The sequence below is a fragment of the Symphodus melops genome (genome assembly GCF_947650265.1).
Source record: "Symphodus melops genome assembly, chromosome: 12".
Classification (NCBI taxonomy): Eukaryota; Metazoa; Chordata; class Actinopteri; order Labriformes; family Labridae; genus Symphodus; species Symphodus melops.
Window position 1 is genome coordinate 5,510,838 of NC_136702.1, and position 23,328 is coordinate 5,534,165.

The 23,328-nt window shown below is 39.6% G+C and overlaps 1 protein-coding gene across 2 annotated transcripts; it reads left to right on the forward strand.

Annotated features, from left to right (window-relative positions):
- The first annotated feature begins 8,897 nt into the window (after nt 1–8,897).
- On the forward strand, nt 8,898–21,786 carry klf5b (Kruppel like factor 5b). 2 transcript variants are annotated; one of them, XM_079358390.1, is made up of 4 exons: nt 8,898–9,020; nt 18,383–19,310; nt 19,425–19,484; nt 19,819–21,786. In XM_079358390.1, exons 2-4 carry the CDS (start codon nt 18,395–18,397, stop codon nt 19,995–19,997), a joined length of 1,155 nt encoding a protein of 384 aa, XP_079214516.1. In that variant the 5' UTR covers nt 8,898–9,020; nt 18,383–18,394; the 3' UTR covers nt 19,998–21,786. The 2 variants fall into 2 exon arrangements, with proteins under 2 accessions (XP_079214516.1, XP_079214515.1); XM_079358389.1 differs by lacking the exon at nt 8,898–9,020 and adding an exon at nt 16,749–17,067.
- The last annotated feature ends 1,542 nt before the right edge of the window (nt 21,787–23,328 follow it).

Here is a 23,328-nt window from a genome sequence, read left to right on the forward strand (position 1 = left end):
GAGTGGTGCTTGGACATCAGGGGAAAAGGAATTTACCAGAAGTTAAAGGTTTCAATAATTTGTAATAATAGTTTGTCATGTCATAAAGATCAACAGATGAATGGACGTTTTCTGAACTGTGGCGATATCGATAAAATTGCCATTAATTTTGCAAGGCTAATGCACAAGCAAAAGAGAACAACAAGAATTCGGTAAAAAAAAAAAAAAAATTATCCTTAAGAATTATCCTAATGTCTCTTGAAGCTCAATCCTTCTCTGAAACCCTTCATCAGCCATAAGATTTCCATTAAGAGAAATGTAAAAAGATTCAACTGAAATCTGTCTGAACCTAAACGATCACATATAAAACCAGGGACAAACTTTTATTGTTCTGGTTTAAATTTTAGATTAATCCTTTTAGAAAACATATTTGTCTAAATACTATCAAAACACAAACCATTCACAAACATGGCTTGCAAATGTTTATAGAATTATGTTAAATAAATCTTGTTTGCCGAGCACCCAAGCTGCAAACAGTGTTGTTAGAAAAAGAAATATTGAAATATAATGTATGAAGACCAACATGAGCAATGGCTCAACATGTCTATGATACTATTCAAATATGTCACATGGTGGACATTAGAAATACCACATGAAAATTAAAATGCTGGATGATAATGCATTGCATTGTGCAAAAAGCTGGGTCAGTTTCAACTTAACTTGTAAGAGGACCTTCCTTTCTTTATGCTGTGCCAACACAGTGGCCTCATTCTGGCTGGTAATATGATGGAGTTCAGGAGGAGCTCCCATCATGTGAAACTGATATGCCGGTGCAGTCTGCAGAGGTTTCTTTTCCCGAAAGCTGGCGGAGGCCGCTGCTTTTACTGAAGTTAGTTTTACTGTTAAAAAGGCAGCAAAGACTGTTCGAAAGGAAACATTGGATATGCGTGAAAGCTGGGTTGGAGTTTGAAAGCTGTACTGTCTATAACTTATTTTACTTCTTTTTTTAAAAAAATCAGGTTCCTACCTTGACTTGAGGTCGACTTGTCACATCACTTCAGGGATCAGAGCAGCTTGCCAATATCCTTGAGACAGGAGAAGTGGACGAATACTGCAGCCTCTTCGCTCCGATAATCCCAAACACTGCAAAGTTAAAGAAATATGTCCCGTGAGGTGGTTGCCATTATTTATTCCGACACATAGAGCTGTAATGAACACACACTTAGTGTGGCTGTATTTTCATTCAGGATTCTTTTAAATCCACTCATCCAAACATTTTAAAGTATCCACCATTACAAGTCCACAGAGTGTAAAAGGAAACAGAAAGAGTCGCATGACACTCAAAAAGATGTCCATCATGAGCGGACAGTAAGACACGAGGGGGGAAAAACTTTTAAAGACAAAATGAAAATGGCAGTCCTAAGGCGAGTAAATAAATGACTTGCAGCAAAACAATAGTAGCACTGAATGCCCATGAGCCTGTCAATATGTAGTTTCTGACCAATCAGGGGGGACTATCATCCTGGTGTGACTGTATGTTTTTGATCACCTGCCACTGCAGCAGGTCACTGAATATTTCTACTGCCCACTCTGGCTTACACTTCTGCACTGCCTGACAATAAACTAACTAAAAGGAGCACATGTGCAAAGGAGAAGCTGATATCGAAAAGGATGTTAATGGTGAAGTAGTGTCACCTCATGCAGTGAAAATATAATCACCCAATAAAGCATCATGAGCCATAAAGGTGAATCAACACCTCTCTGACAAAGTCTGAACAAAAATCTCTTTCACCAGGTTAGGATTTATGATCAGGCTCTGCAGCTGCATGGCATGAGACATACAGGGGGGGACACTTTCTGGTCAGTGGCTGTAAAATATTTGGACTGCAAATCGATGCATTTTAATTCCGCAAATATATTAACACAAGGCCTTTGCATCGTAGCATCCCAACTAAACTTTCAGCTGAGGTTTAAGCTCTCATGTTTGCAATACTAGTGTGTGATTCTTATTTTTTTTTTTTTTTTGGGGGGGGGGGGGGTTGGTTTTCTCTGATAAAAGTTAAAAAGAAACTGTGAAAACATGTCGTCTGTGGTTTCAAGAAAAAATGTTGAAATGTAGTCCTCTAACAAAACTTGCAAAAACTAAGCAAAGGGGCATTCATGAGAGCTCTCGTTCTTCAACGTGTAGACACACCAACGTGTGTTGGTACGAATTTGGCTTAATGTCTTCAGCAAACATAGTCACTCATTAAACAGGTGCGTCGGCATTTCAGTTGCTTAATTTGTATGTCACCTTTCAAGCTGGCTGAAACAGTCCCTTTAGTATTTTTGGTTATTTACATTTCCCTATATCCAATACCATGACACATTATACTTTTAACAGTTATACAGTACCTCAGAAAAGGGAAATAAACAGTATCATTGTGTATACTCCCTGTCCAAAATGAAAAATGAATTAACAATGAGTCCTGTTTTAATATCATTGCAAGAAAAATACAAGTGTGAGACACGTACTCCTGCAAAATGTGTATTTTTGTTCAAATACTTTAGTAATGTTTTGGTACTGAAATGCTATGCCAACATATTTGTGCAATTCAGACAGTGTTTGTTCAAGCTTGCATCGGCTTTTGGTTGAAAGTATTATTACTGATAAGAAGTTGGTTTTTTTTGGTAACTTATACATGGCATTGAAAAGTGTATAATGAGGTGCATAGCTTACCTGATTGATTGACGACTTGATGTAACGGTTTGTTAAGAGACTCATATCTCGCTTCAGTTCCAGCTGTTAGTCTGCACTTAGGTTGACTCAAAGTAAGGTTGAGGTTGAGACAGCATTTCTAGAACCCTGTCAGCTAACTACATGAAGGCCCCCTGCAGCAACTGCTGATGTCACTCAGGCTTCGTCTACTGATATTTACAGTCTATGGTCTTGACATTAATTTTTGGATTTCAAGTCAGTTGTTTGGACTTTAATTTGTCTTTACTATGTCGTCTTCTTTCTTCACCTGTACACTTGCGAAACAAAGACCTAAACAATGCATTGCAAGGGGTTTTTTTCTATCCTCTTTTTCTTAATGGAAAATACCTGTACAGCCACAAAAGCCTGCTATTGTATGATAAGCTACGAATGTAGAGAGGTGTCTGAAAATCCATTTAGAATTAATAATACCCAAAGCAAAGCATGGTTAATGAAAAAGTGTAATTTATCTGAAGAGGTGCAGAGTCGTCTTTGAAATGCGAGATGTCACTGAGCCGGTATAAATGCACACTTTAATGGTTACGTTGACAGTGCTGTGGTATTGTTCTTGACCATAGAAAATGATGTGAATGGCTTTTCTTGTCATTGTTGTGAAACTATTAATAGATCTGTAATTATGGTGGGCAATTTTTTTTTTTCTTCCTCTGTGGTATTTGATATGCTCAGCACAATGCAGAGATGAATTAGGACTAATAAACAGGTCTCATGATTCTGTCTTTAATTGGACGATCATTATATCTCTTCCAAAGAGATGCCCACAGCTAAAGCCTTTAACAGCACTATTTCAAACGGGACACAAAGGCCTTAATGAATACTCCTGTGACTTCTCTCACACAGGCGAGCACATTTTACACATAGTTTCCTGTAATTGTTGGATTGAGGTGCATGATCAACCGTGCTTCCCTTGGAAATCAAAACTATGATACGGGGGTTGTGTTTCGGTGAAAGAGTTTTGGGATTGTTTGAAGATGTGTTAGCAAATGTGCTTTTTTTTTTTTTTTTAATCTTTACGGGGATGAAAGATATTTCTAAAACAAGACCAAGACCTTGTATCACTATGTTGTCATTTGAAATATTTGACAATGTCTTTACAAGCACACTTATGCATTGCCATTACAGCACAATAACGAAAAATAAGGAGAGCAAATGTAATGCATGCTCAGGGAACGTGTTGAAATCTCTAGGTGCCATTTGCTCCCATCAGTGTAGCTGATAGAGTCATTAGAGAGCTGGAGCGGCTCGGCTCCGGGGTCTCTCTCCTGTAAATGGCCCTGTTGGATGGGTGAACAACCTCCGCATGGCGCCGTGGCCTCCCAGCACTTCACTAAAGCTAATAGGTCACAGCTGCAGAGCCGGGTGACAAAAGCACGAGTGTTAACAGTGGATAATGTGCGAATGGATTGCAGCTATCTACCTCTTCCTCTGTCTCACAATTCAAAGTGTTTGACTTTGAATTTCAAGTGTTAAATCAGATTGTTTTTTTTTTTCGTTTTTTCCTCCCACTGCAGTGACAGCAAGGCTCAGGAGTTCTTACTGTACATTTCACGTTTGACCTCCATGCTAATGGAGGAGCCTCTTCTTTATCTATTAGTGACGAACGTGATCACCCTTGCACGGCTGGAAAACCAAAAGTGCTGAAATCGTCTAAATGATGAGCTGAAGGATCTCTGGGTTTTTGCATATCACACCTCGTCCATGGCTTTAAGAAAAAGGGTGAAAGAGGTCAGCTCAATATGCATATAATTTGGGGTTACATCCGAAGTTTGGGTTCTAAGCTTCTTGATGAAAGACAGCTATGAATAAATGTAATCTTTTTCCCTCACATTTGGTCATTTGCTGAGGGCTGTGAAAAAGTCTTTGTGTGCGCTTTTACTATTAATGTTCCTTATTACAGTTTCCTTAGGCAGGTTGTCCTTCGGAATTGCTCTAAATGATTGACCAATGTCATAGAATTTAGATTTTATTTACAGAAGTTGTCCCTCATTTGACTTTTCTACTGGAGTCAGAATATTCTCTGTGTATGCATTGTCTCTAAAAGTTGGAAATTCCAATCATCGACGGAGACGACCTGAAGTCCGCTTTTATTTTGTTAGTCAGATATTTGCTTTTGCCTTTTTTGTGTGTGTGTGTGTTTGACTGTGAATTATTCATTGTTCACAGCGTTTTACCCCTGAACAAATCATTCACAGAGGTCTCCTTCCTGCAAAATAAAGTCATTGTATAATTAAGCAGCTTAAAACACGTCTTCATAAAGCAGTTTTAATGTTTTGGTGTCTTAATCTGACACCGGAGGTCAGTGGGACTGCTTCTTGCTTTTAGTCAAAGTGCTTCATTCAAGTAAATGAAATGGTAAAAATAAAACTGTTACATGACTTGAAAAAAAAAAGTACATGGCTTGATTTTTTTTTTTTTCTTATTTTATAAATCGGCTGATACAGGTGTGTGTGTTGTGTTCTTGAACTGGAAATAGTCCTGTAGCTTCCTCTCAAAAAGCTCCATCTGATTCAGCTGACACATTTCTAACTGGGCGACAGTCCTACAGCACCGTCTTGTGCCCTCGCGGCTTTAATTGAATGCATGGGAAAAGTTTAGGCCATACTGGAGGGGAACTTATTTGTTGAGCAAGGGAAAATACATGGAGACGAGGGCAGACTGTCAAAGGACTGAACGCCATTCATCTGCTAACCTGTTCAAGGTGTGCCTGGTTGATGTCCTCCTTCTTTGGTGGGGAACATATGTCCACAGCAGCTGTGCCACCGTGAATAGGCAGTGATTGTGTGCTAGCTAACTGCATTCCTGGGAGCCAGGCCAAGTCTGAGTGGAGTGAGCTGTCCCATTTTTTTGATACAAGAAGCGTCCCCCACATTCCACCTGATTTAAATGTCTGCTTTTACATCGGCGGCTATACTCTGGTCAAGAATACACCTGACTTAGAAGATCTCATTTTTTGAGGCCTGTGAGGCTGAGACAGATCTCAGATCAAGCGCTAAATGTGGCTTGGACAGATGTGTTACTGTATTTTTCCAGTCAGTGATATAGCTTTCAACATCTTCAGTGCAGGTTTTGGTGGCCAGAGTTTTTTTCTTTTTTTTTTCTTTTTAATGAAAATTTTTTGATGCTAGATGTTTGATAGTTAAGCCAGGGAGTTCTATTTCTGTTTGGTATACGTCAAAACAGATGATGGAAATGATGAGTTGATTTCAGGGATTTTATCTTTTGACAACAAGACTGCAATGCTAGCATCAAGAGTTTAATTTCATTTTAAGTTATGATTCAGTGAGGAACCAGTTTTGGAGTCTAAAACTACATATCATGCTTTTTGTTGGTAAATTCTAAATTCGGCGGAATTTCTAAGTAGAAGCACAATCCCGATGATGATGGACATCCTTGATATCAGGAAAATATTCCAGTCTAGATTTTACAAATAGGTAGGAGGGACTTATACTGAAACATCAAGATTTATGTCTGGTGAAATAAATGACAGAGACAGTATCCTGCATTCGCATGACCTCAAATAACTGTATCCAAATAATCAGAGTGGTGTTGTGTACATCATCCTTGGACCTGGTCATTATTTCATCTTTTACAATAAGCTCAACCACCTGTAATCGTTATCAGACACTCGCACAGGAAGCCAGGTGCTGTAAATGTAATCTAAATGTAAACATTCAAAGGCAGAGGCGAAATGGAAATCTCATTTCTGCGTGGGCTGATGTCTGACCACAAACAAACAATAGACATCTGCAATATTTCTCTGTGCTCTTGTCCTATCGCAGGCCTCCATCCCGTGAGGAACAAGGTCAACAGAAGAGCTCTGAATGGGATGGCGATCCCAAAATAACAATCCTGAACACCAGCAATTCCCCCCCCCCCCCTCCGCCACAACCACCTCCACCTTTTAAACAACACAATCACACAATCAAAGCCCTGCTGCCGTTGCCTCATTGTTTAATTTCTGCTGGCTATCTTAGATATCTCTGCAGCTGTTCTTATCTTTGACCTTCAGCTTGTTGCTTTGTCGTCACCCCCCCCTGCCCCCCCCCCCCCAACCCTCCACCCACCTCGTACCTGCTCCAACCCCCCACTCCAGTGTGCTGCGACCTTCAGAGGGGTGTCATTACTCCCTGACCCATTTGACGATCCCCTCATGTGGAATGTGCATATGCCGAATCGCTGCGGATCGGCACAGTATGGGGTGAGGTGAAGTACTTACAGAAATATGACTTGACACGCTTTATCAAATGGGGAAAGATGAAGACGAAACAGCTGCTGGTGCTGTCGTAAGCAATCTGGCCGTGATTGAATAAAAGTGTCAGGAAAAGGGCCGCTTGATGGTCTTTTGTTCTCCCCCATCCAGCTTGATGTTAGTTTGAGCTGTCAGGAGGGAATCACAGCTGGGTGATTTATCAATACTTGGAGTGACCTTGCAGCCACACTGCTGTGTGGGTGTGTGTGTGTGTGTGTGTGTGTGTGTGTGTGTGTGAGAGAGAGATGGTGTGTGCGCTTGTGCGCAACGCTCGTATCTGTGTGTGGCTCTTGTGGATTAAAAAGACACAAAGTGGAATATTTTCAAAATAGTTGGCACAGGGAGACAAAGACTTGGCTTGACTTGGATCAAAACTCTCTCTTCTTCTCTTAGACACAGTAAGTGGATTGTTCTGCCAACACGATAAGGGTATTTTTCTCAACATCAGAGCACTCAAAGTACCACCACCAAATGTTTGGAAGAAGTGTTTCTCTTTTAACTATCCCTGCGTTTGAACACTGTTTTTTTTCCTTTTTTTTGTCCCTACCCCAAATCTCTCGACTCTTTTTTTTTTTTTCCCCTAACCTGTCCGCGCCGTCTCGTCCCCTCACTTCTACTTTCTTTGAGACGTACTTGGACAGCCTGTTTTTCACAGCAGCCATTGACTGTCTCTGTTGTGATTAAGCAGATGTTTTATTGCAGTCTGGAACAGCCATTACTGCCATAAACCCATCTGTGGAATTGCTTTTTATGCAAATTTCCAAAGCATCTGCATAAATAAAGTTCTAATTAATACCTTTCTGCAAACCTCTGCGCTCTTTGATTCCTAAGTGTTCTTAATTGTGTACAAGCAGGTAGAAATCAATGCGCACGACATCAGAGGGTTTTGTTCTCCATGTTTGTGGGTTTCTTTTTAAAACTCTTTAAAAAGAACTGTGAATACATAAGTATGTGTTGTTAGGCAATATTTAACACATGTATAGATTTCTGAAAGCACACGGCTCAGCTGTTGTTTAAAGATATACCATATATTCACATCTAATTAGATTCTGACAACCCAACATGGTTAATTATTGACAAATCTTTGATTAAGAATGAGCTTAGAGCGATTCCAATCAAGGATAACATTTGTGTAAAGTTGCAGGGAGTAGCATTTTCTGCTCCCGTTGTAGGTTACAAGGGAAATAAAACCAAATCTGCTGCTACCGGTTGATTGGGAACTACTGAAGAGTAAAGTTTCCCGGAGAACATTAAGGCTGCTTTATAGATCCCTTTGTTGTGAGGGTGCCAATGGAAGCTCATTAATTTCCCCAGGTTTTTAATGGGGGAGTGTTGAACATGTGGCAGGAGTTGTCTTGGTGGGACCCTTATGAGTTGCACCTCTGCTGTTGAACGGATGCCATGTTTTTTAATTGTAAAGGTGTCCCTTTGCGGAGTGATCAAGCGGATTTTATTGTTTTGAAATTCTCCAAAGCCATTTATTCAAGCCGTGTGCGTACGGGTTTATTTATTTGAATCCTTTTTTTTATTTTTCAATGCGCATAATGAGAGGCATTTTTTTTTTTTTTCTTCAAGTAAGCGAACATATCTTTATGCCGCGATTGTAACGAAAGAATTCATTTTCTACTGACACTCCTCCATGCCTGACTTATTCACAGGGGACTCCCGGACAGATTGTAGCACTTGAAAAAAAAAAAGAAAAGTTTAGCCGAAATAATTAATTTAAAAAATGTATGATTATTAAAAAATGCTTAAAGTAACATATATAAAAAAGAATATAAGAAACGGCCATCACTTGTCATGTTTTTGTTTCTGCCTTTATAGCAGAGATGGGACAGTAGAGTCAGAAATCAGAGAGAGAGAGAGAGGGGATGGGGAATGACACAGAGCTACAGGTCGGATTCGGACCCGGGTCGACCACTTTGAAGACCATAGCCTTCATACGGGGGGCGTGAACACTAGCCACTGTGCCACCAGCGCCCCAGCCTGTCATGCTTTTAATGCAGACATAAAGAGTTAATATCATTTGCAAATCAGGTAAGTTAACAAACTGTTTCAGTCAATGGGGAATAATTGTAACTGAATACAGTGTTGTAGTCTGTCAATCGTTCAGCACAGAATCACATATTTAACTGTGAGCTTCAACAATTACCGTTTCAGCAAATATTTGAGATATCAAACTAAATAATAAAATAAAACTTAAACAAGCACACTTGTGAGGTGACCAGAATAAAAAAAAAGTCAATTACTCATTTGCAGTTCTTTCTTCTAAAGGTTAGTCCTAGGCCCCTTTAATCTGGTACCTCTTTAAAGTACTTTAACTTGACTGCCGTTTATTATTTTGAAGCTTTTAAGAACAGCTAGTCATGCTCACTTCAACTTCTTTATGTCATGTCTCCTAATGTAAAGTTTTCCAACTTTTTAACAAAAATGATCAAATAAATTTGTGAACTTGAACTTCGGTCTGTCTAAAATTGGGAGAAGAAAAGGTTTAATGTTAGGATAAAGACAGACTTTGTTTGAATGATTAAAGGAGCCATGAGGGAGGGGGGAGGAGGGGCCTGCAGTCGGAGAGGTCAGGGGGAAAAAATGGAGAAAAACTTCAAAACCGTGTTTGGATGAAGGCAGGTTTTCTACACTTAACTTTCATTTCGTCAGGATTAAGGAACGCTGCTGTTTCCAAAACAAAAGGAATTCCCAGTTGCACTTTATACTTTCTCGAGTGGGAAACAACAGATCATTTAGAGTTAATTCACTAGGTGGCAGTGTCACATTTCAAACACTTGAGGGCTTGAACTGACATAAACCTCTACTGCATGTTGTCAGCTACTGTGTCTGATCAAACCCCAGAATAGACGCATTTAAGATAAGAGCTAAACATCATGTTTTTTTTTTTTTAAGTTACAGCATCTATGCTGTATATAGAAGCTGGGACTGCTCCCTTTGGAAACTTGTTGAAAGCTCTCGGTTAAAAAAGTGCAAACTGCTGTCATCAACATTGCAGAGCAGGGCAGGGATTTATTTCACGGCACAAAATACAAACACAGGTTCTGCCACTCTGTCTCTCTCTCATCAGCTTGTGAGATCTCGCAACTTTTAGCATAATGAATTTAGCAGGGAAGCCTTCTCTACACAGTCCATCAGGCCTGCCATCTACGAGATTAAATTATGTCTGTAAGCATTAAAGCTTTGATGCTGTATTTGGGCGGCACGCATGCATCCATTTGCAAAATTCTATATAACAAAATTAAAAACATGGACACCTATGGAAAATGGCTTGGCACGAGCACTTAAATGCAACCACTCCAAACAGTCTGCTGACTAATGCATTTCTAATCATTTCTGTGATCAATGTTAGCTACTGTGCAATAAGATTAATCAGCCATATGCAAAGCTGGGATCACCTTGAACAAGGCAGGAAGAAGAAAGAAAGGAGATAAAAGGAGTGAAAGAAAGCGTCTTTACTATCATGTATGATAAGCACAGGATACAGAAAGAAAGCACACCTGCATTATTCCCGTTTTTCATGCTGTTGGTTTTCTGTGTGTGTGTGAGTGTGTGTTCGAGCGGCATTACGCCGGCGTTGCGCTCCCCTCAGCTGTGCTTTGGCATCTGTGCATGGCTATCTCACTGCTGAATAGCTGCCTGATTATTCCAAATCTAAGGGAATATTCAAACAAGGCCCATAATGCATTCTTCCATATGATTCTCCAGAGCTAGGACAGCTGTTCAGCAGCTTTCAATGCCGTGTTCAGAAAGGGGACAGATTTCCCCGCTCAATTAATAGGCCCCCATTAAAAACCAGCGAGAAGTTTGACAAATGAAGCAGAGATTTAGTTTGTCTTAGCAAAGAAGGCTTGAAAAATAACTATCTCATATGGCTGATAAATTGCTACACTTTAACAGACATGACTGGGAAATGAATGTTTAACTTGAAAATCAATGGCCGGACAGGGTTTCAACGGCTGTGTACCCAGAACAGGCCCTCGTGTTGAAGTCTGCTTCTGTTAGCACACAAAGCCGGCACTATACGAGGAGTGTCGTTTACACTTCTGCATGATAACTGTCAGTAACTTTGTCATAAATACAGCCGCTCACAGATTACAACTCGGTCAATTTTTACAAACCTGTCGTACAAAATGATAAAACTTTAATGACAGGAATTTGTCCGCTGTATCGGACGGGAGGAATTACAGCAGATCAGTGTCTCTTTGTTCGCTTCTCCGCGGCCACACAGTGACTTCAGAGTGCTGCTGCTATGCCGCTGCCTTGTAAAGTTTCAACTGGCAGAAGAATTCTTTCAGTCTGGCTTTCCCCCGAGAACAACGAGGAGGCTGTCTGACCAAGGGCACACCTGTAAGGTGCGGACCCCTCGACAGGCTTACCTCAGTGGCCTCTCCTGCTGTACTCAAAAGGCAATTATTCCTCCCAGAAGATCGAGCACTGTCAACTTCAAACGCAGGACATTCTTCAGGCAGATTAGACTAAAATTATGTTTTATTATTCAGGCCCTGACGAATGAATTGGACTCTATTTGGTCGTCTTTGCGGTGAAATCTAAGACAGTTTAAATGGCAGAGGTATGTTTGGAGACGGGCTAATACTCTGGTGTCTTTATGAAAGGGCAACAGAGAGGATCAGATTAGAAGGCGAACAGCGAGAGTCTTTCAGAGCGGCGGTGCTATCATCTCTGTCTTCGTGTCCGTGCCTGTAGAGAGGTTAAATTAAATGGCTGTAATAAATGTTTTGGTCTTGCTGATGTGCAATGGCCGGCTATCAAAGGAAAACACTGTGGAGAAACGGCATGGTGGAAGATCAGAGAGAAGAACAAATGGAGGGTGGGAGAACTATGTCAGCACATTACCAACATTAGAAACGGACTTGTTTTCACTTAAACCTCAATTATAATGCTGGCTCCAGAAACAATTATATTGATGAATGCTTTCTAAGTTACTGTAATTAAATTATTCCATTTAATTAACGAATTATATTGAATTTCTCCCCAGAGGACGGCATTAGCCTCATCTGCTGTTTTACAAACAGGAGTGCTCTAATGTTGTGTGCTATGGAAATGATTACTAATGCCTAATGAAACTGTGTCACATCAGATAAATGCTGTACACAGTCAACAAGCCGGGCTTGTAACACAGCCAAACTTGAGACGAAATAATAAAGGCAAAGAAGAAATTATTGATTGTTGTTTTTTTGTTTTTTTTCAAGGGCAGGCTTTGAAGAGCTGACATCAAATAAATTGTAATTCTGAGTGCCTACTTGAGGTTTGAAAGAGAATATGCAAAGACAAAGTGAATGTGTATGAGGCAATCTTTTAAAAAGAACCACTGTCCTTGTCTCTATACTTTTGTTAAGATTTTAATTTAGAAAAAAAAAAAAGGATCAGTGCGTGTCATTAAAAACATTCAGCGAAAAAGAAAAACTCCACAAAATCAAAGTCTGTTAAGTGCAGAGAAAGACGCCCATTAAAGTTTCTTGTCTCTGCCTATGGAAGGCAATTATACACAATATGAATTCAAATGCATGGTGTTACTTTGATGGTTCAGCAGTACAAAGACTCAGTACATTAGATCCCCAAACGTAGTTTCACTGCAGCTGACCATTGCCCTCTGGTGGGAGTGCCGAGCACCTGCTTTAAAAACGACTACACACAGGACTTCTGATGTTTTATGTTTCTGGTGTTGCATTCATTAACACAAAGGTGTAACAGTAACGAATGATAAGATAGCAGCTAAACTATATAGTCTTATTAATTACACAAACCACACTGAGGAATTTGACCATCTTATTATTTATGAAAGTGATTTGACCCTTTCAGAATATAATACAGTAGGTGTGCTTACAGTAGCAATGTGCTGTATGTGTTTATTGTCCTTCCCCCCCTCTTGGCTTGGCCATATTAGTCCATGTGAGACGAGAGAGGAGTTGTGATGCTGTAAGCACATACCGTGCATTCCCTCTCCTCCGCTGTGCAGTTGTTGGGCATATTGTGAGGTTTTAATACGGGGGGATATGGAGGAGGGCTCGGCTCACATTCGCTGCACAGGAAGAGCCAAGAATGACAGTTGCTCCTCTTGGAGCTGAGACATCCCCGGATTTAAATTGCACTCTGAAAGGTCAGCCCATGACGGGCAATCAGTCAGATCCTAATTGGTTGATCAGCAGACATTTAAATATGTTTCTGATTAGTTTGCGTCATGGAAAATATGAGCACGCGAGCACTTTTTTTTTTTTTTGTCAAGCACTTATTTTGATGATATTCAAGTATTTGTTGTCTCTGTAAAAATCATCATTTAATATAAGAAAGATCAAACAGACAGTTTAGATATCTATAAGCAACAATAGTGTAATGTTTAATTTATAGTGCATATTTCAAAACAGCATTACAGAGTAAAACATTCAAGTTGCAACACACAAGTGCAGATGAGTGAAATTCAAATAAATGAAATCATTTTAAAATGTATAACATTTTATGGGGAAAATATGAAGCGTAAAGGAACAACCAATGTGTTTTTTTAAAATGTTGGTCCCAGAGGGTTTAGAGGGGGCATGGGAGGGTGGGGTCGCTGAAACTGGAGGAAAAGGGGAGAAAATGGTAAAAAAAAAAAAAAAAAAAAAACCTCAATCAAATAATAACAGTCTTTGGGACAATAACAAGTTGGTGTCTTTTATTAAATTAATTTAAAAAAAATGCACACATTGAAAACTTTTTTCTTTTTCTTTTTTTTTGTAATCAGAATTTATTGTCCAGGTGTGCTCACATACCATCGTATGTTGGGTTGGTGAAGTGTTTTCTCTAAATATAACTTTAACTGTCAACAACAAGCAGTGTAAGTCAAGTGTAGCGGACTACAGTAAGACGATATTGTTGCATGGTGCAGACATGCTGAGATCAACATGATTTGTAACGGGTTAATTAATATGAGGTAGAGAGTGTTTGCAGTATTTACATTACACTGTGCATAGATTGATATCAGATAATGAAATTAATGAAAGTGTGTTTACTGTACATGATACTGTAAAAGACATTTGAAAGATTACATACCTAACATGCATAACAAGATTACCACATGTTTGAAGCAAATGTATATTTATAAGTTTGATGTTTTGAATTACTTGTACCATGCAATAATGTCAGCAATTATGCAAGAAAAGGGTCAACACCAGGAACTAATGCAATTGGTGGGAGGGGGGAACATTCTTTAATCAATGGGACAAACATCTAATAGTTAACACGGGATAAGATCTAGACAGGAGGAATTAACATCAGTAAGTGTCACCTAACGTCTTTAAGTCCGATCAGATATCATAATGAATATTTGAATCAAAGTCCTCAGTATCATCGTCAGCACCATCAGTTGCTTCAGTATCAACAGTATTAAATGCGTACGTGTGTTCAGTGTAACACACTAGAGCATCCAGTGCCAAAGCTTTTTTTTACGTCCCTTCACAGAGGTCATCATGTGACAGAAAAATAAACACACACAATATTAGAAAACACATGAAAGTTCATACGATAGGATTACAGACCATGAACATACTGAACGATTCAAAATGTTGACTTTATCAAAACTCGAATGAGTCAGTTAAGACTTAGATAGTTCTGACCGGATGAAGGGGCTCAGGAAGTTTCACAGCATGAATCATTATATCACTGAAAAGTGAAGACGAGGTGAAACAATATAACAACGAGTACCTTATTCTAACTTATTTACAAGGCAGTAAAGTTGGGAAAAATCGAATGATGTGAATATTAATATTCTTATCTTTAGAGATTTTTAATATATTTACATCTTCCAAAAATGTAATTCTTTATTGTTAGGTTAATCAGTCATTAAGTTGCTAAGGTTCGCTCTTTAACTCAGTATGTTAAGTGGAGCAGCAGGAAACTCAGCCAGGCTCACCGATGCCTGGAGTAGATCCTGAAGTACGCACTCCTTCAAAAATAGACTTTGAATCATCAATCCATAAATTCAGAACCGTTTAGAATCGAATCGTGAGAAGTGGCTTGAGTTAACACTTGATATGGATTGGAAATAAAATTTGATCAATCCACTGATTGATTTGTTTTTGTTTTCAAAAAAAGAGCTAATTAAAGGAAGGTTAATGTGTAGGAATTGAATAAAAGGTAATATCAGGTCACTGTGTTCTTCTTCTTTTTACACAGGGACAAGTGTGTAGCGTGTTAATGTTTATGCACTCACCAAAGTTTTCATACTATGAGAGAATTGACACGAGATGTGCCATTAAAATACAATCAACTGCACAACCAATACATGAGAGTATAATACAATCACAGTGATATAGTAGAAATGTTTTAGATTTGAGTCCTTTATGAACTCAGAAAATCCAGCAGCGTTTCAGTATGTTTTTCCAGTGCAGTAAGAATAACACAATTATTATTTGTTTGCTTTAAAGTGTTTCACATTTGACCTAACCTCACAGATACTCGTGTTCAGTCAAGCCTTCAGTGGGCGCAGTTACAATTTTTCACAAGAGGACAAAAAGTGCCTGAAGACAAACAAAAGGGAGTGGCAGTAAATGTCACATTTAAAGGAAGAAAAAAAAAAATCCTTTTACAAGCCGTGATTTTTATTTTTTTTTCACGTTATAATGAGCCATGTCCAAATCCGTGCCAACATTGTGGCATACCTGTGTTTCCAGTTCCAGCATGTTGTAGTGGCACTGTCGTTGACATTTCTAAATACTTCATCCACCTGTGTGAGGGAGAAGAAGAAAAAAAAACCCCTGTCGAAGCAGTTGTGTTAAGCTGAGGTTTTAAGCTGCTGCCACTGTGAGCTCAAGAGTGCTGGAGGTGGGATTACTGATTCTTTATCAATGCTGAGCCAGAAATCTGGAGTTTATCCAGGGATGTAAAGAACAAAAAGGGCAGATAAAAACACCATATGTCAAAGTTCCTACTAGGCCATGACAATATGGGAACGTAACACATAATGAATAAGGTTCTTGAAAGCAGCATTTGCAGTTAAGTTCAGGGCAAAGTTGCTGCAACTGTACACAGATGATCAGAGTTGGATGTCAAGTGTCCCACAATGTGTTTGAGTGAAATGCTGAGCTATTTTGATGGAAACATCCAACACCGGTGTACTGTATGAGTGCAGGCTTCACTACCGGCTCAGGAATGTTGGCATCATATATGCAGTCCTGACAGACAGCTGCATTGCAGTCACTGGCGTTTTTAACATGCCAGACGCCGACCCAAGCGTGCTGCAGGCTCTGAAGAAAATCACAAAGTGTGTCTGAAAAGGTTACAGAGGATTTGCTCAAATTTGATTTAAGGGAGCGCGTAAGACAGAAGCATGTCTGTTGTAAAAATGTTCATGAAGGTGTTAGAGGTCAAACGTGATAATGGGTTATAAAATTTGTCAACATGTCCATTTAAGTCAAGATCTTTTTTTTTTTATTTCTTTTTTTTTATCAGAGTTAAATCATAAAGTTTAATAAAATATTTCAGAACGTGAATATGACATGAATGGATCAAACCAACTGATTCACTTTTACTCTCAAATCTGAGAATGAACTGCTCATTGAAGGACACTTGTCACATTCATCTCCCGTAATTACCTCTATCTCACACGTGTTCCGTCTTATTCCTACCCTCTGCCATTTCACCGGCACGTCATACAACACATAGATTATTCGTTGCATTAGGTGGATGTCTTCCCGATCTCTTGCTTGTCCTGTTTATTTTGCACATGTTCAGCCCCGCCCTGCAGACGCGCTGATATCACGCAGTTGCGTAATTTGACAAGCCAGCGCAAAATAGGCAGAATGAGCGTTTGACAGCTGGCTCCTTGCTCGTGTAGGTCCTTCCGAAACAAAACAATACATATGTTTCATTTGTTTGTGAAAGATTTCGGGTAGTTAAAGACAGTATCTTTGCTTTTATGGCCGCCGCCGTGAGGAATAATCATGTTTGGGTCGCTCCGGGGCAGGACGCGCAGTTTCTTCACAGAACAGCGGACGGTCTGAGAGGTGAAGAGCATGGACAAGTGCAGTGTAACACGAGGGATGCCGTCCCGGGAACTTCCCCTTATCAGGGTTATAACATGGTAGGAGATTGCTTTTTTTCCCTTTTGCCTCAGAGCATCTCTCTCTGTCTCTCTCTGTTTACTGATGTCTGCTGAATTGACGTGGAAAGACTGCATGTTGCTGAGCAAAGCAAAAACAGGCTGCCCTTTAAGTAAAGATGCAGGAGGCAGGCCTGCGTGCGTGTTTGTTAACATTCACAGCTTCTGTTCAAAACCATGTGACTGAAATTCGCGTTGAATCGTCGGCGGTTGATGCTGACATTCAGGCCGAATCTGCACGCGCATGCGGCAGGGCGCGCACGCGGCCGGGGATGTGAAACGTTGCACCCGCTCCAGAAACTTGTGAGGAAGAAGCATAGCGCTGGAGAGCAACTGGATGTTCTAATTTCAGACATGTATTTCTAAACAGCTTTGGCTGGAGCGTTTCAGGAGGGCGTCTGCTGCTTGTAACGGCAGAGGGAGGGGGGGGGAGGGATTAAGGTGGGGGGTCTTTGATGTGGCACTGTAAGCACAGAAGCGCAGGCCCCAAATGCATCCCTGAATGTGTTCAGTTCAGTCAGTTTTTAGACTACAGTGTCTCTGGAGATCTCTGTAGTTCTGGTCATGTTTTTTTTTTTTTCAGGAGCAGCTAATTGTCATCAATCAGCAATGAAGTAATCAATGATTCAAGAATCATACATTTTATTACTTTAGATCACCAGTAGCAAAGCACGGAGGCGTTCAGGGACCATGATAAAATCTGGATTGTCTGCGCATCTATCTTGATCATTTTTAGTAAACCTAAAAGTATTCTTGTTGGATTTTTTGGTTCCCAGGGACATAGACTTGAGAAATGGCGAGGTTGGTTGTCATTTCTCAGAGTGCACTTGGTAAAATAGAAGAGGTTTTAACAGCTTTGTGGATTTGATATGATTGATAACAATGCCTGAAATCCTGACCCAATAAAACGTGCAGAGTAGCTTACAAAAGTATTTCTTAGAAGCAGCAGCTCAGCACTCGGCCCCTCCTGACATCCTGTATCCAAAAAAAAAAAAAAGAACATGAAAGTGCTTTATTTCTTATTGAACTGTTTTTATGACCTTGTGTTATAGTCATGAAATATAAAGCCTTATAGTTTGCGATGGGAAACATCCAAGTGTCAACCTCCAGTTTTGAACAATGAAGTTTAACAATTTTACTTCCTCACAGCAGAAATAGACATGTTTAATGCCCTGGATAGTTCATTTCTTTACTTGTGCACACTGTACAGGTTATGTTTTTCTTATAACTCAACTTGTTTGATTATATTAAGATAAAGAGACTAATTGACTGACTTGATCATTTCCTTCTCTTTCAGGGTAAACCTGAGATGGACAACTACCTGCCTGCGCACCAACAGGACATTGTAAATTCTAAAATGTTCTCCAAGGACAGCTCTCTGACGCTAGAGCCCCCATTCGCTGAGGACTTTGCCTCACCTTACAGCATCAACATGAGCCTGCTCCTTCCTGATGTCACATACCTGCACCCTGGTCTCTGCAGGACAATGAGACAGATCAAAACAGAGCCGTCACACCCTCTGATGCACCCCGCCTGTCAGGGCAGCGGAGCGCCATCAGCACTCCAAGAGTACCCAGGTGTCTTTAATGTTGATGACAGCACAAGCAGCAACTTTTTAATCAAACAGGAAGTGCCAGATTTCCCCGATGTCCCCCTGTTTCAGCTCTTGAACTCTGACTTGGAGCAGATTGCTCATGGATCTCAGCTTAACCCGATGGCGGGGATGGCGCCCCTAAGTCTTCCTATTGGGAACGTCCACGCAGCCACTGCACACAATTCTGCTAAAAACGCAAGCAGCTCCCAGAGTTTTCCATTTAATCATCATGTCAGCCATCAGCAGAGGCCAACTTACCTGCCACCGTCTCCACCAAACTCTGAGCCCTCAAGTCCAGACAGGGGGAAGGAGCTGCTTCACAATCTGTCCCCGCCTCCCTCCTATGAAGCCAGCATCGCCTCAAAGATAACTTTTCAGACCCACGATTCCATCGATCCAGGACAAACTTCGAACGCAACTCTAGTCCAAAGCCAAGACCAGAATTGTAATGTGGGATTAGTCCAAAGCCAAGGTCCTATAACAGTCCAGCGTTCAACCCTGACACCAGTTCAGACCACACCAGCTGTTGGCCCACTGTCCCCCGTGTCGGCCCAGTCAACTCCAGGAAAATTCAACCGAAGGAATAATCCTGATCTGGAGAGAAGGAGGATACACCACTGTGATGTCCCAGGTGACTCTTCTGTCAACAATAAACTTTTCTTTTGAGAGAACATGTAAACATACACATTTATATGTTAAGAACATTACCAAGTGACCTGATTGCGCTTCTTTTTTTTTTCTTCAGGATGCAAGAAAGTCTACACCAAGTCTTCTCATTTAAAAGCCCATCTGAGGACTCACACAGGTAAAATGTCTTTTTTAGTTGCACTGCTTATTTTTGGGTGAAAGTTGTGATGTTGCCGGGCAGAAAAAATGCACTTGGCATGCAGATGCATTCTGTCTGCTGACAGACCTGGAACACATCTCACTGCTGTCAAATCTCATAAACCCCTGCCGCTCCATAAAGGCGGCAGGGGAGAGGACAGGACATGCTGTGATTTATGATTGATGATTTTTAAGTGTCGGCTTTTCCATCATGAATATATCCACAAGTCATGTTTCTAAGGTTTAGGTTTTTACTTATTAAGGAAAAAGAAATAAAATATGTGTTTTTCTAATTTTTGTTCTGTCTGCTGAAGGAGAGAAGCCGTACCAGTGCTCCTGGGAGGGGTGTGAATGGCGTTTTGCCCGATCTGACGAGCTGACTCGCCATTTCAGGAAACACACCGGAGCGAAGCCTTTTCAGTGCAGTGTGTGTAACCGCTGTTTCTCCCGCTCTGATCACCTGGCTCTACACATGAAGAGACACCAGAGCTAGAAACCCTCTGCTGCTGCTGCTGCAAAAAAAAAAAAAAAAAAAGCCAATCTTTTTTTTAAGTCAACATGGACATTGAATCAACACTAAAATATCAGCAAATATTTATATTATATTATTATATTGTAAAACTGTGTAGACAGTCTGAGCGGTGCTGGCCTAAAAGTTGTTGGGTTTTTTTATTGTGAAAGGATTAAAAACGACTGTTGCCTTATTTATTTCCACCCTTATATTGAGGGACATTTTCAAAGATGTCATTTGCCAAAAGTAATAATACTAAAATAATCAAACCTTTCATTTCATTAAAAAAAAATTGTAATACAAAGAAAACAAACTCCAAATATCTTGAGTTCCATGTTCAATTGTATACACCTTAATGTGCATAGTCTGAGTATTTATTACATAAAGTAAAACGCAAACTGTCATCCTGTAAGTGCAGATATCGTATCAATATTAACTGGAAGGTTGGAGAATGTGATTTTTGAGGGGTAGAGTGAGCTTGTGTGTTATATAGAAAGTAACAGCAGTTAGTCAGAGATAATACGTGGTTGGTTCATTCGGACAGAGCAGCTAGCTAGCTGTGTGTTTAGTGCTACTGGAAGACTTGTACACTGCCAGATTGATGGGTTCCTTTGGTTCCTTTACTAAGGATAACTTTATTGACATGTCCTCTTTTTTTTACTCAAATGTTAAACGAAGGGAAGATCATGATTTAGAGAGTTGAATCCTAATTATTTGGACAGCACTTTAAATGTTCTACATATCTATGACTGCTCCTCGACTGGATCATACTGTAGATATGGTCATTGCAGAAATCGTGGAATGTTTTTCATGCAGGTGCAAATTTAGATTCAAATGGTGAATTTTTTTCAGGACGAAAATATTTGTATTAAATTCCTTTTTTTTTAATTTATGTTGATTCAGTGAGGTTGAAAAAGCAATATCTTATTTTGCACTTTGGAAAGTGTGGGGGGAAAAAAAGCAAAATTTACAACTACTTTGTGTACATGACATTTCCTGGGCAGGTTCTTTTCTTTCTTCTTGAAACTTGTTGTGATGTACACGTTCAGACTCGTTCTTTCAAACTTGATTTGACTTGCAAATAATGTTTCCAAACATTAAACACCGTTTTAATGGGATTACAGCATCATATTACTGAATATTTGTCTTTGTAAGTGGTTTCAAAGTGACGCCTGTGAGTTTTTTTATTTTATTTTTTTTAGACTGAGCACCTGCCAGTCGTAACATCTGTGGAAGCTTTCAGTTTCTTTGACCACTATCCAAACACCTTTTGAAGTGCCTTAAACTGCTTTCTTTGATTAATGAAAAAGCAACGTTCTTTTATCAGGTACTCCACTCTGCCAAAATGTTTCTGTATCTTGGCTATCCCTCTTCTTTTTCACGAAAGAACAATCTCTTATTTATGACCATGTTTCCTTCAGGTTGACTTACTTCGTACAATCCTTCTAATTTGTTACGATGTATATATTTTGTATCTGATGTTTAAGGATACATCTATGGTTTTTTTTAGGTGTCTTTTTATTTTTATTTGCTCAAGTTTAGTACATTGTAACAGTCCACACGTCTTCTTTCTCGCCAATAAAGCAGCTCATAGGACACGTTCTCATGTATTACTGCAATACTTTAAGAAAACATGTCTGTACAAACACACAATATTTTGACATGAAAGGAAATATTTTGTGCCGTAGCTTCAGACCATGAAAATGTAAACGAAATGTGTTTTGAAGCCATGTTATCCTCACAGTGCAAATAAACTTTTGTGTTGAATATCTCTTGTTGCGTGTCTGATTTTAGTTTTGAATCACTATTTATTTTGAATTATTTTTAGGTGCAAACTATTTTAACTTTTTTTGTTGCCATCCTTTGTGGTGTTTCCATGATAGATTTCTTGGAACCAGTGTCCAGTTTTTAGTAATGAGAAGCTAAATGCTTGTAAAAGATTCCCAGCTGTATATTGCCATCCATTTATGGTTAGAGAACAAGCCGCAACCTCTGGTCTTGAAAAAGGAAGCCATGCGAAGTGTAAAATCCTGCAGTTCGTCGAGTTTTTGCTTGAGGCTGGCTCACACATACACACTAAAAAAAACCTTTTTAACAGCAGAAATTTAAAGCCTGGTACAAAAAAAAATTACAAAGTAATTATCATGGACACTATACAGGTTTTTTTTACAGCTCTAATTTGATTTTATGAACTATACGTGTTATTCATAGCTCATATTGATATGATTGACAGGTGGGCACTATGTAACGGTTTGTCAAGAGGCTTAAAACCCGCCTCAGCTCGTTGACTGAAAGTTAGACTGAGACAGGATTTTCAACATGGCGGCTGCTGCTAATGAGCCCCGGAGCCCCCTGCAGTAACAGATGGCTGACATCACTCATGCTTCGTCCTTTAACATTTACAGTCCATGTTACAGACTTTTACTATTGATGGTCAAATCTGCCCCATTGAAGATCTCAATCTAACCCTTTAATCACTTTTTTAAATATATAAATATGAAAAGGGTTTCAAAAATATTTGATAAATTGACACCTTTGATCTCATTGATGAAGCCATACAGTGCTAACATTATGACAGGTAGGTACAGTTTTTGATTATAGGAAGTTTACCATTTTTAACCCATGTGTTAGTAGTGTTGATTCAAACTGATGATTCAATCTCGTTGGTTTGGTGAAATGGAGTGATCAGTAAGATTATAGAACATAGATTCCTCCTTATTTACAGATTATTTCAAAACGTTTAAGTCAAATGTTTTGACTGAACGTGCTTATGAAGGGGCTTAAAAACAAACATATGTAAATACAAATGTGCATGTAAGACGAGCCCAACTGGTCCACAAATGTTACTCTTCTTTACATACTCCGTGTGAGATCATCCTCGCGATTAAAGTTTTACGTGCTTTAGCCACAACATCACATAGCTTGGCTTGAGCATCTAGTAATTATTTAAGAACACACCCTTTCTGCACTTGTTCTTTTTGACAATTCAGTGAGATCAACTGTACTCCCTGTTTTGTTTTGTTTGATTCTTTTAAATGTGTCCCTGCCATGAGTCATAGCTGAGGTGTTGACAAAAAGGTGTCAGGAGAAGCTGTACCAGCCCGAGGAGTTGTCTGAGCTTGTTCTGAGATATAATAACAGTCTTATTTGCTTTCTTCTACACGGCAGCCTATACACATTGCTTGTACAGTATAGCTGTACGCTGTATGAGCTCTCGTGAGTGATAAATCAAACGTGCCATATATGCGACTACACTTTGAAAGAGCTTGTGGATTGGGAATTGAAACCTTGTAATTGTAATCATCTGAATCCT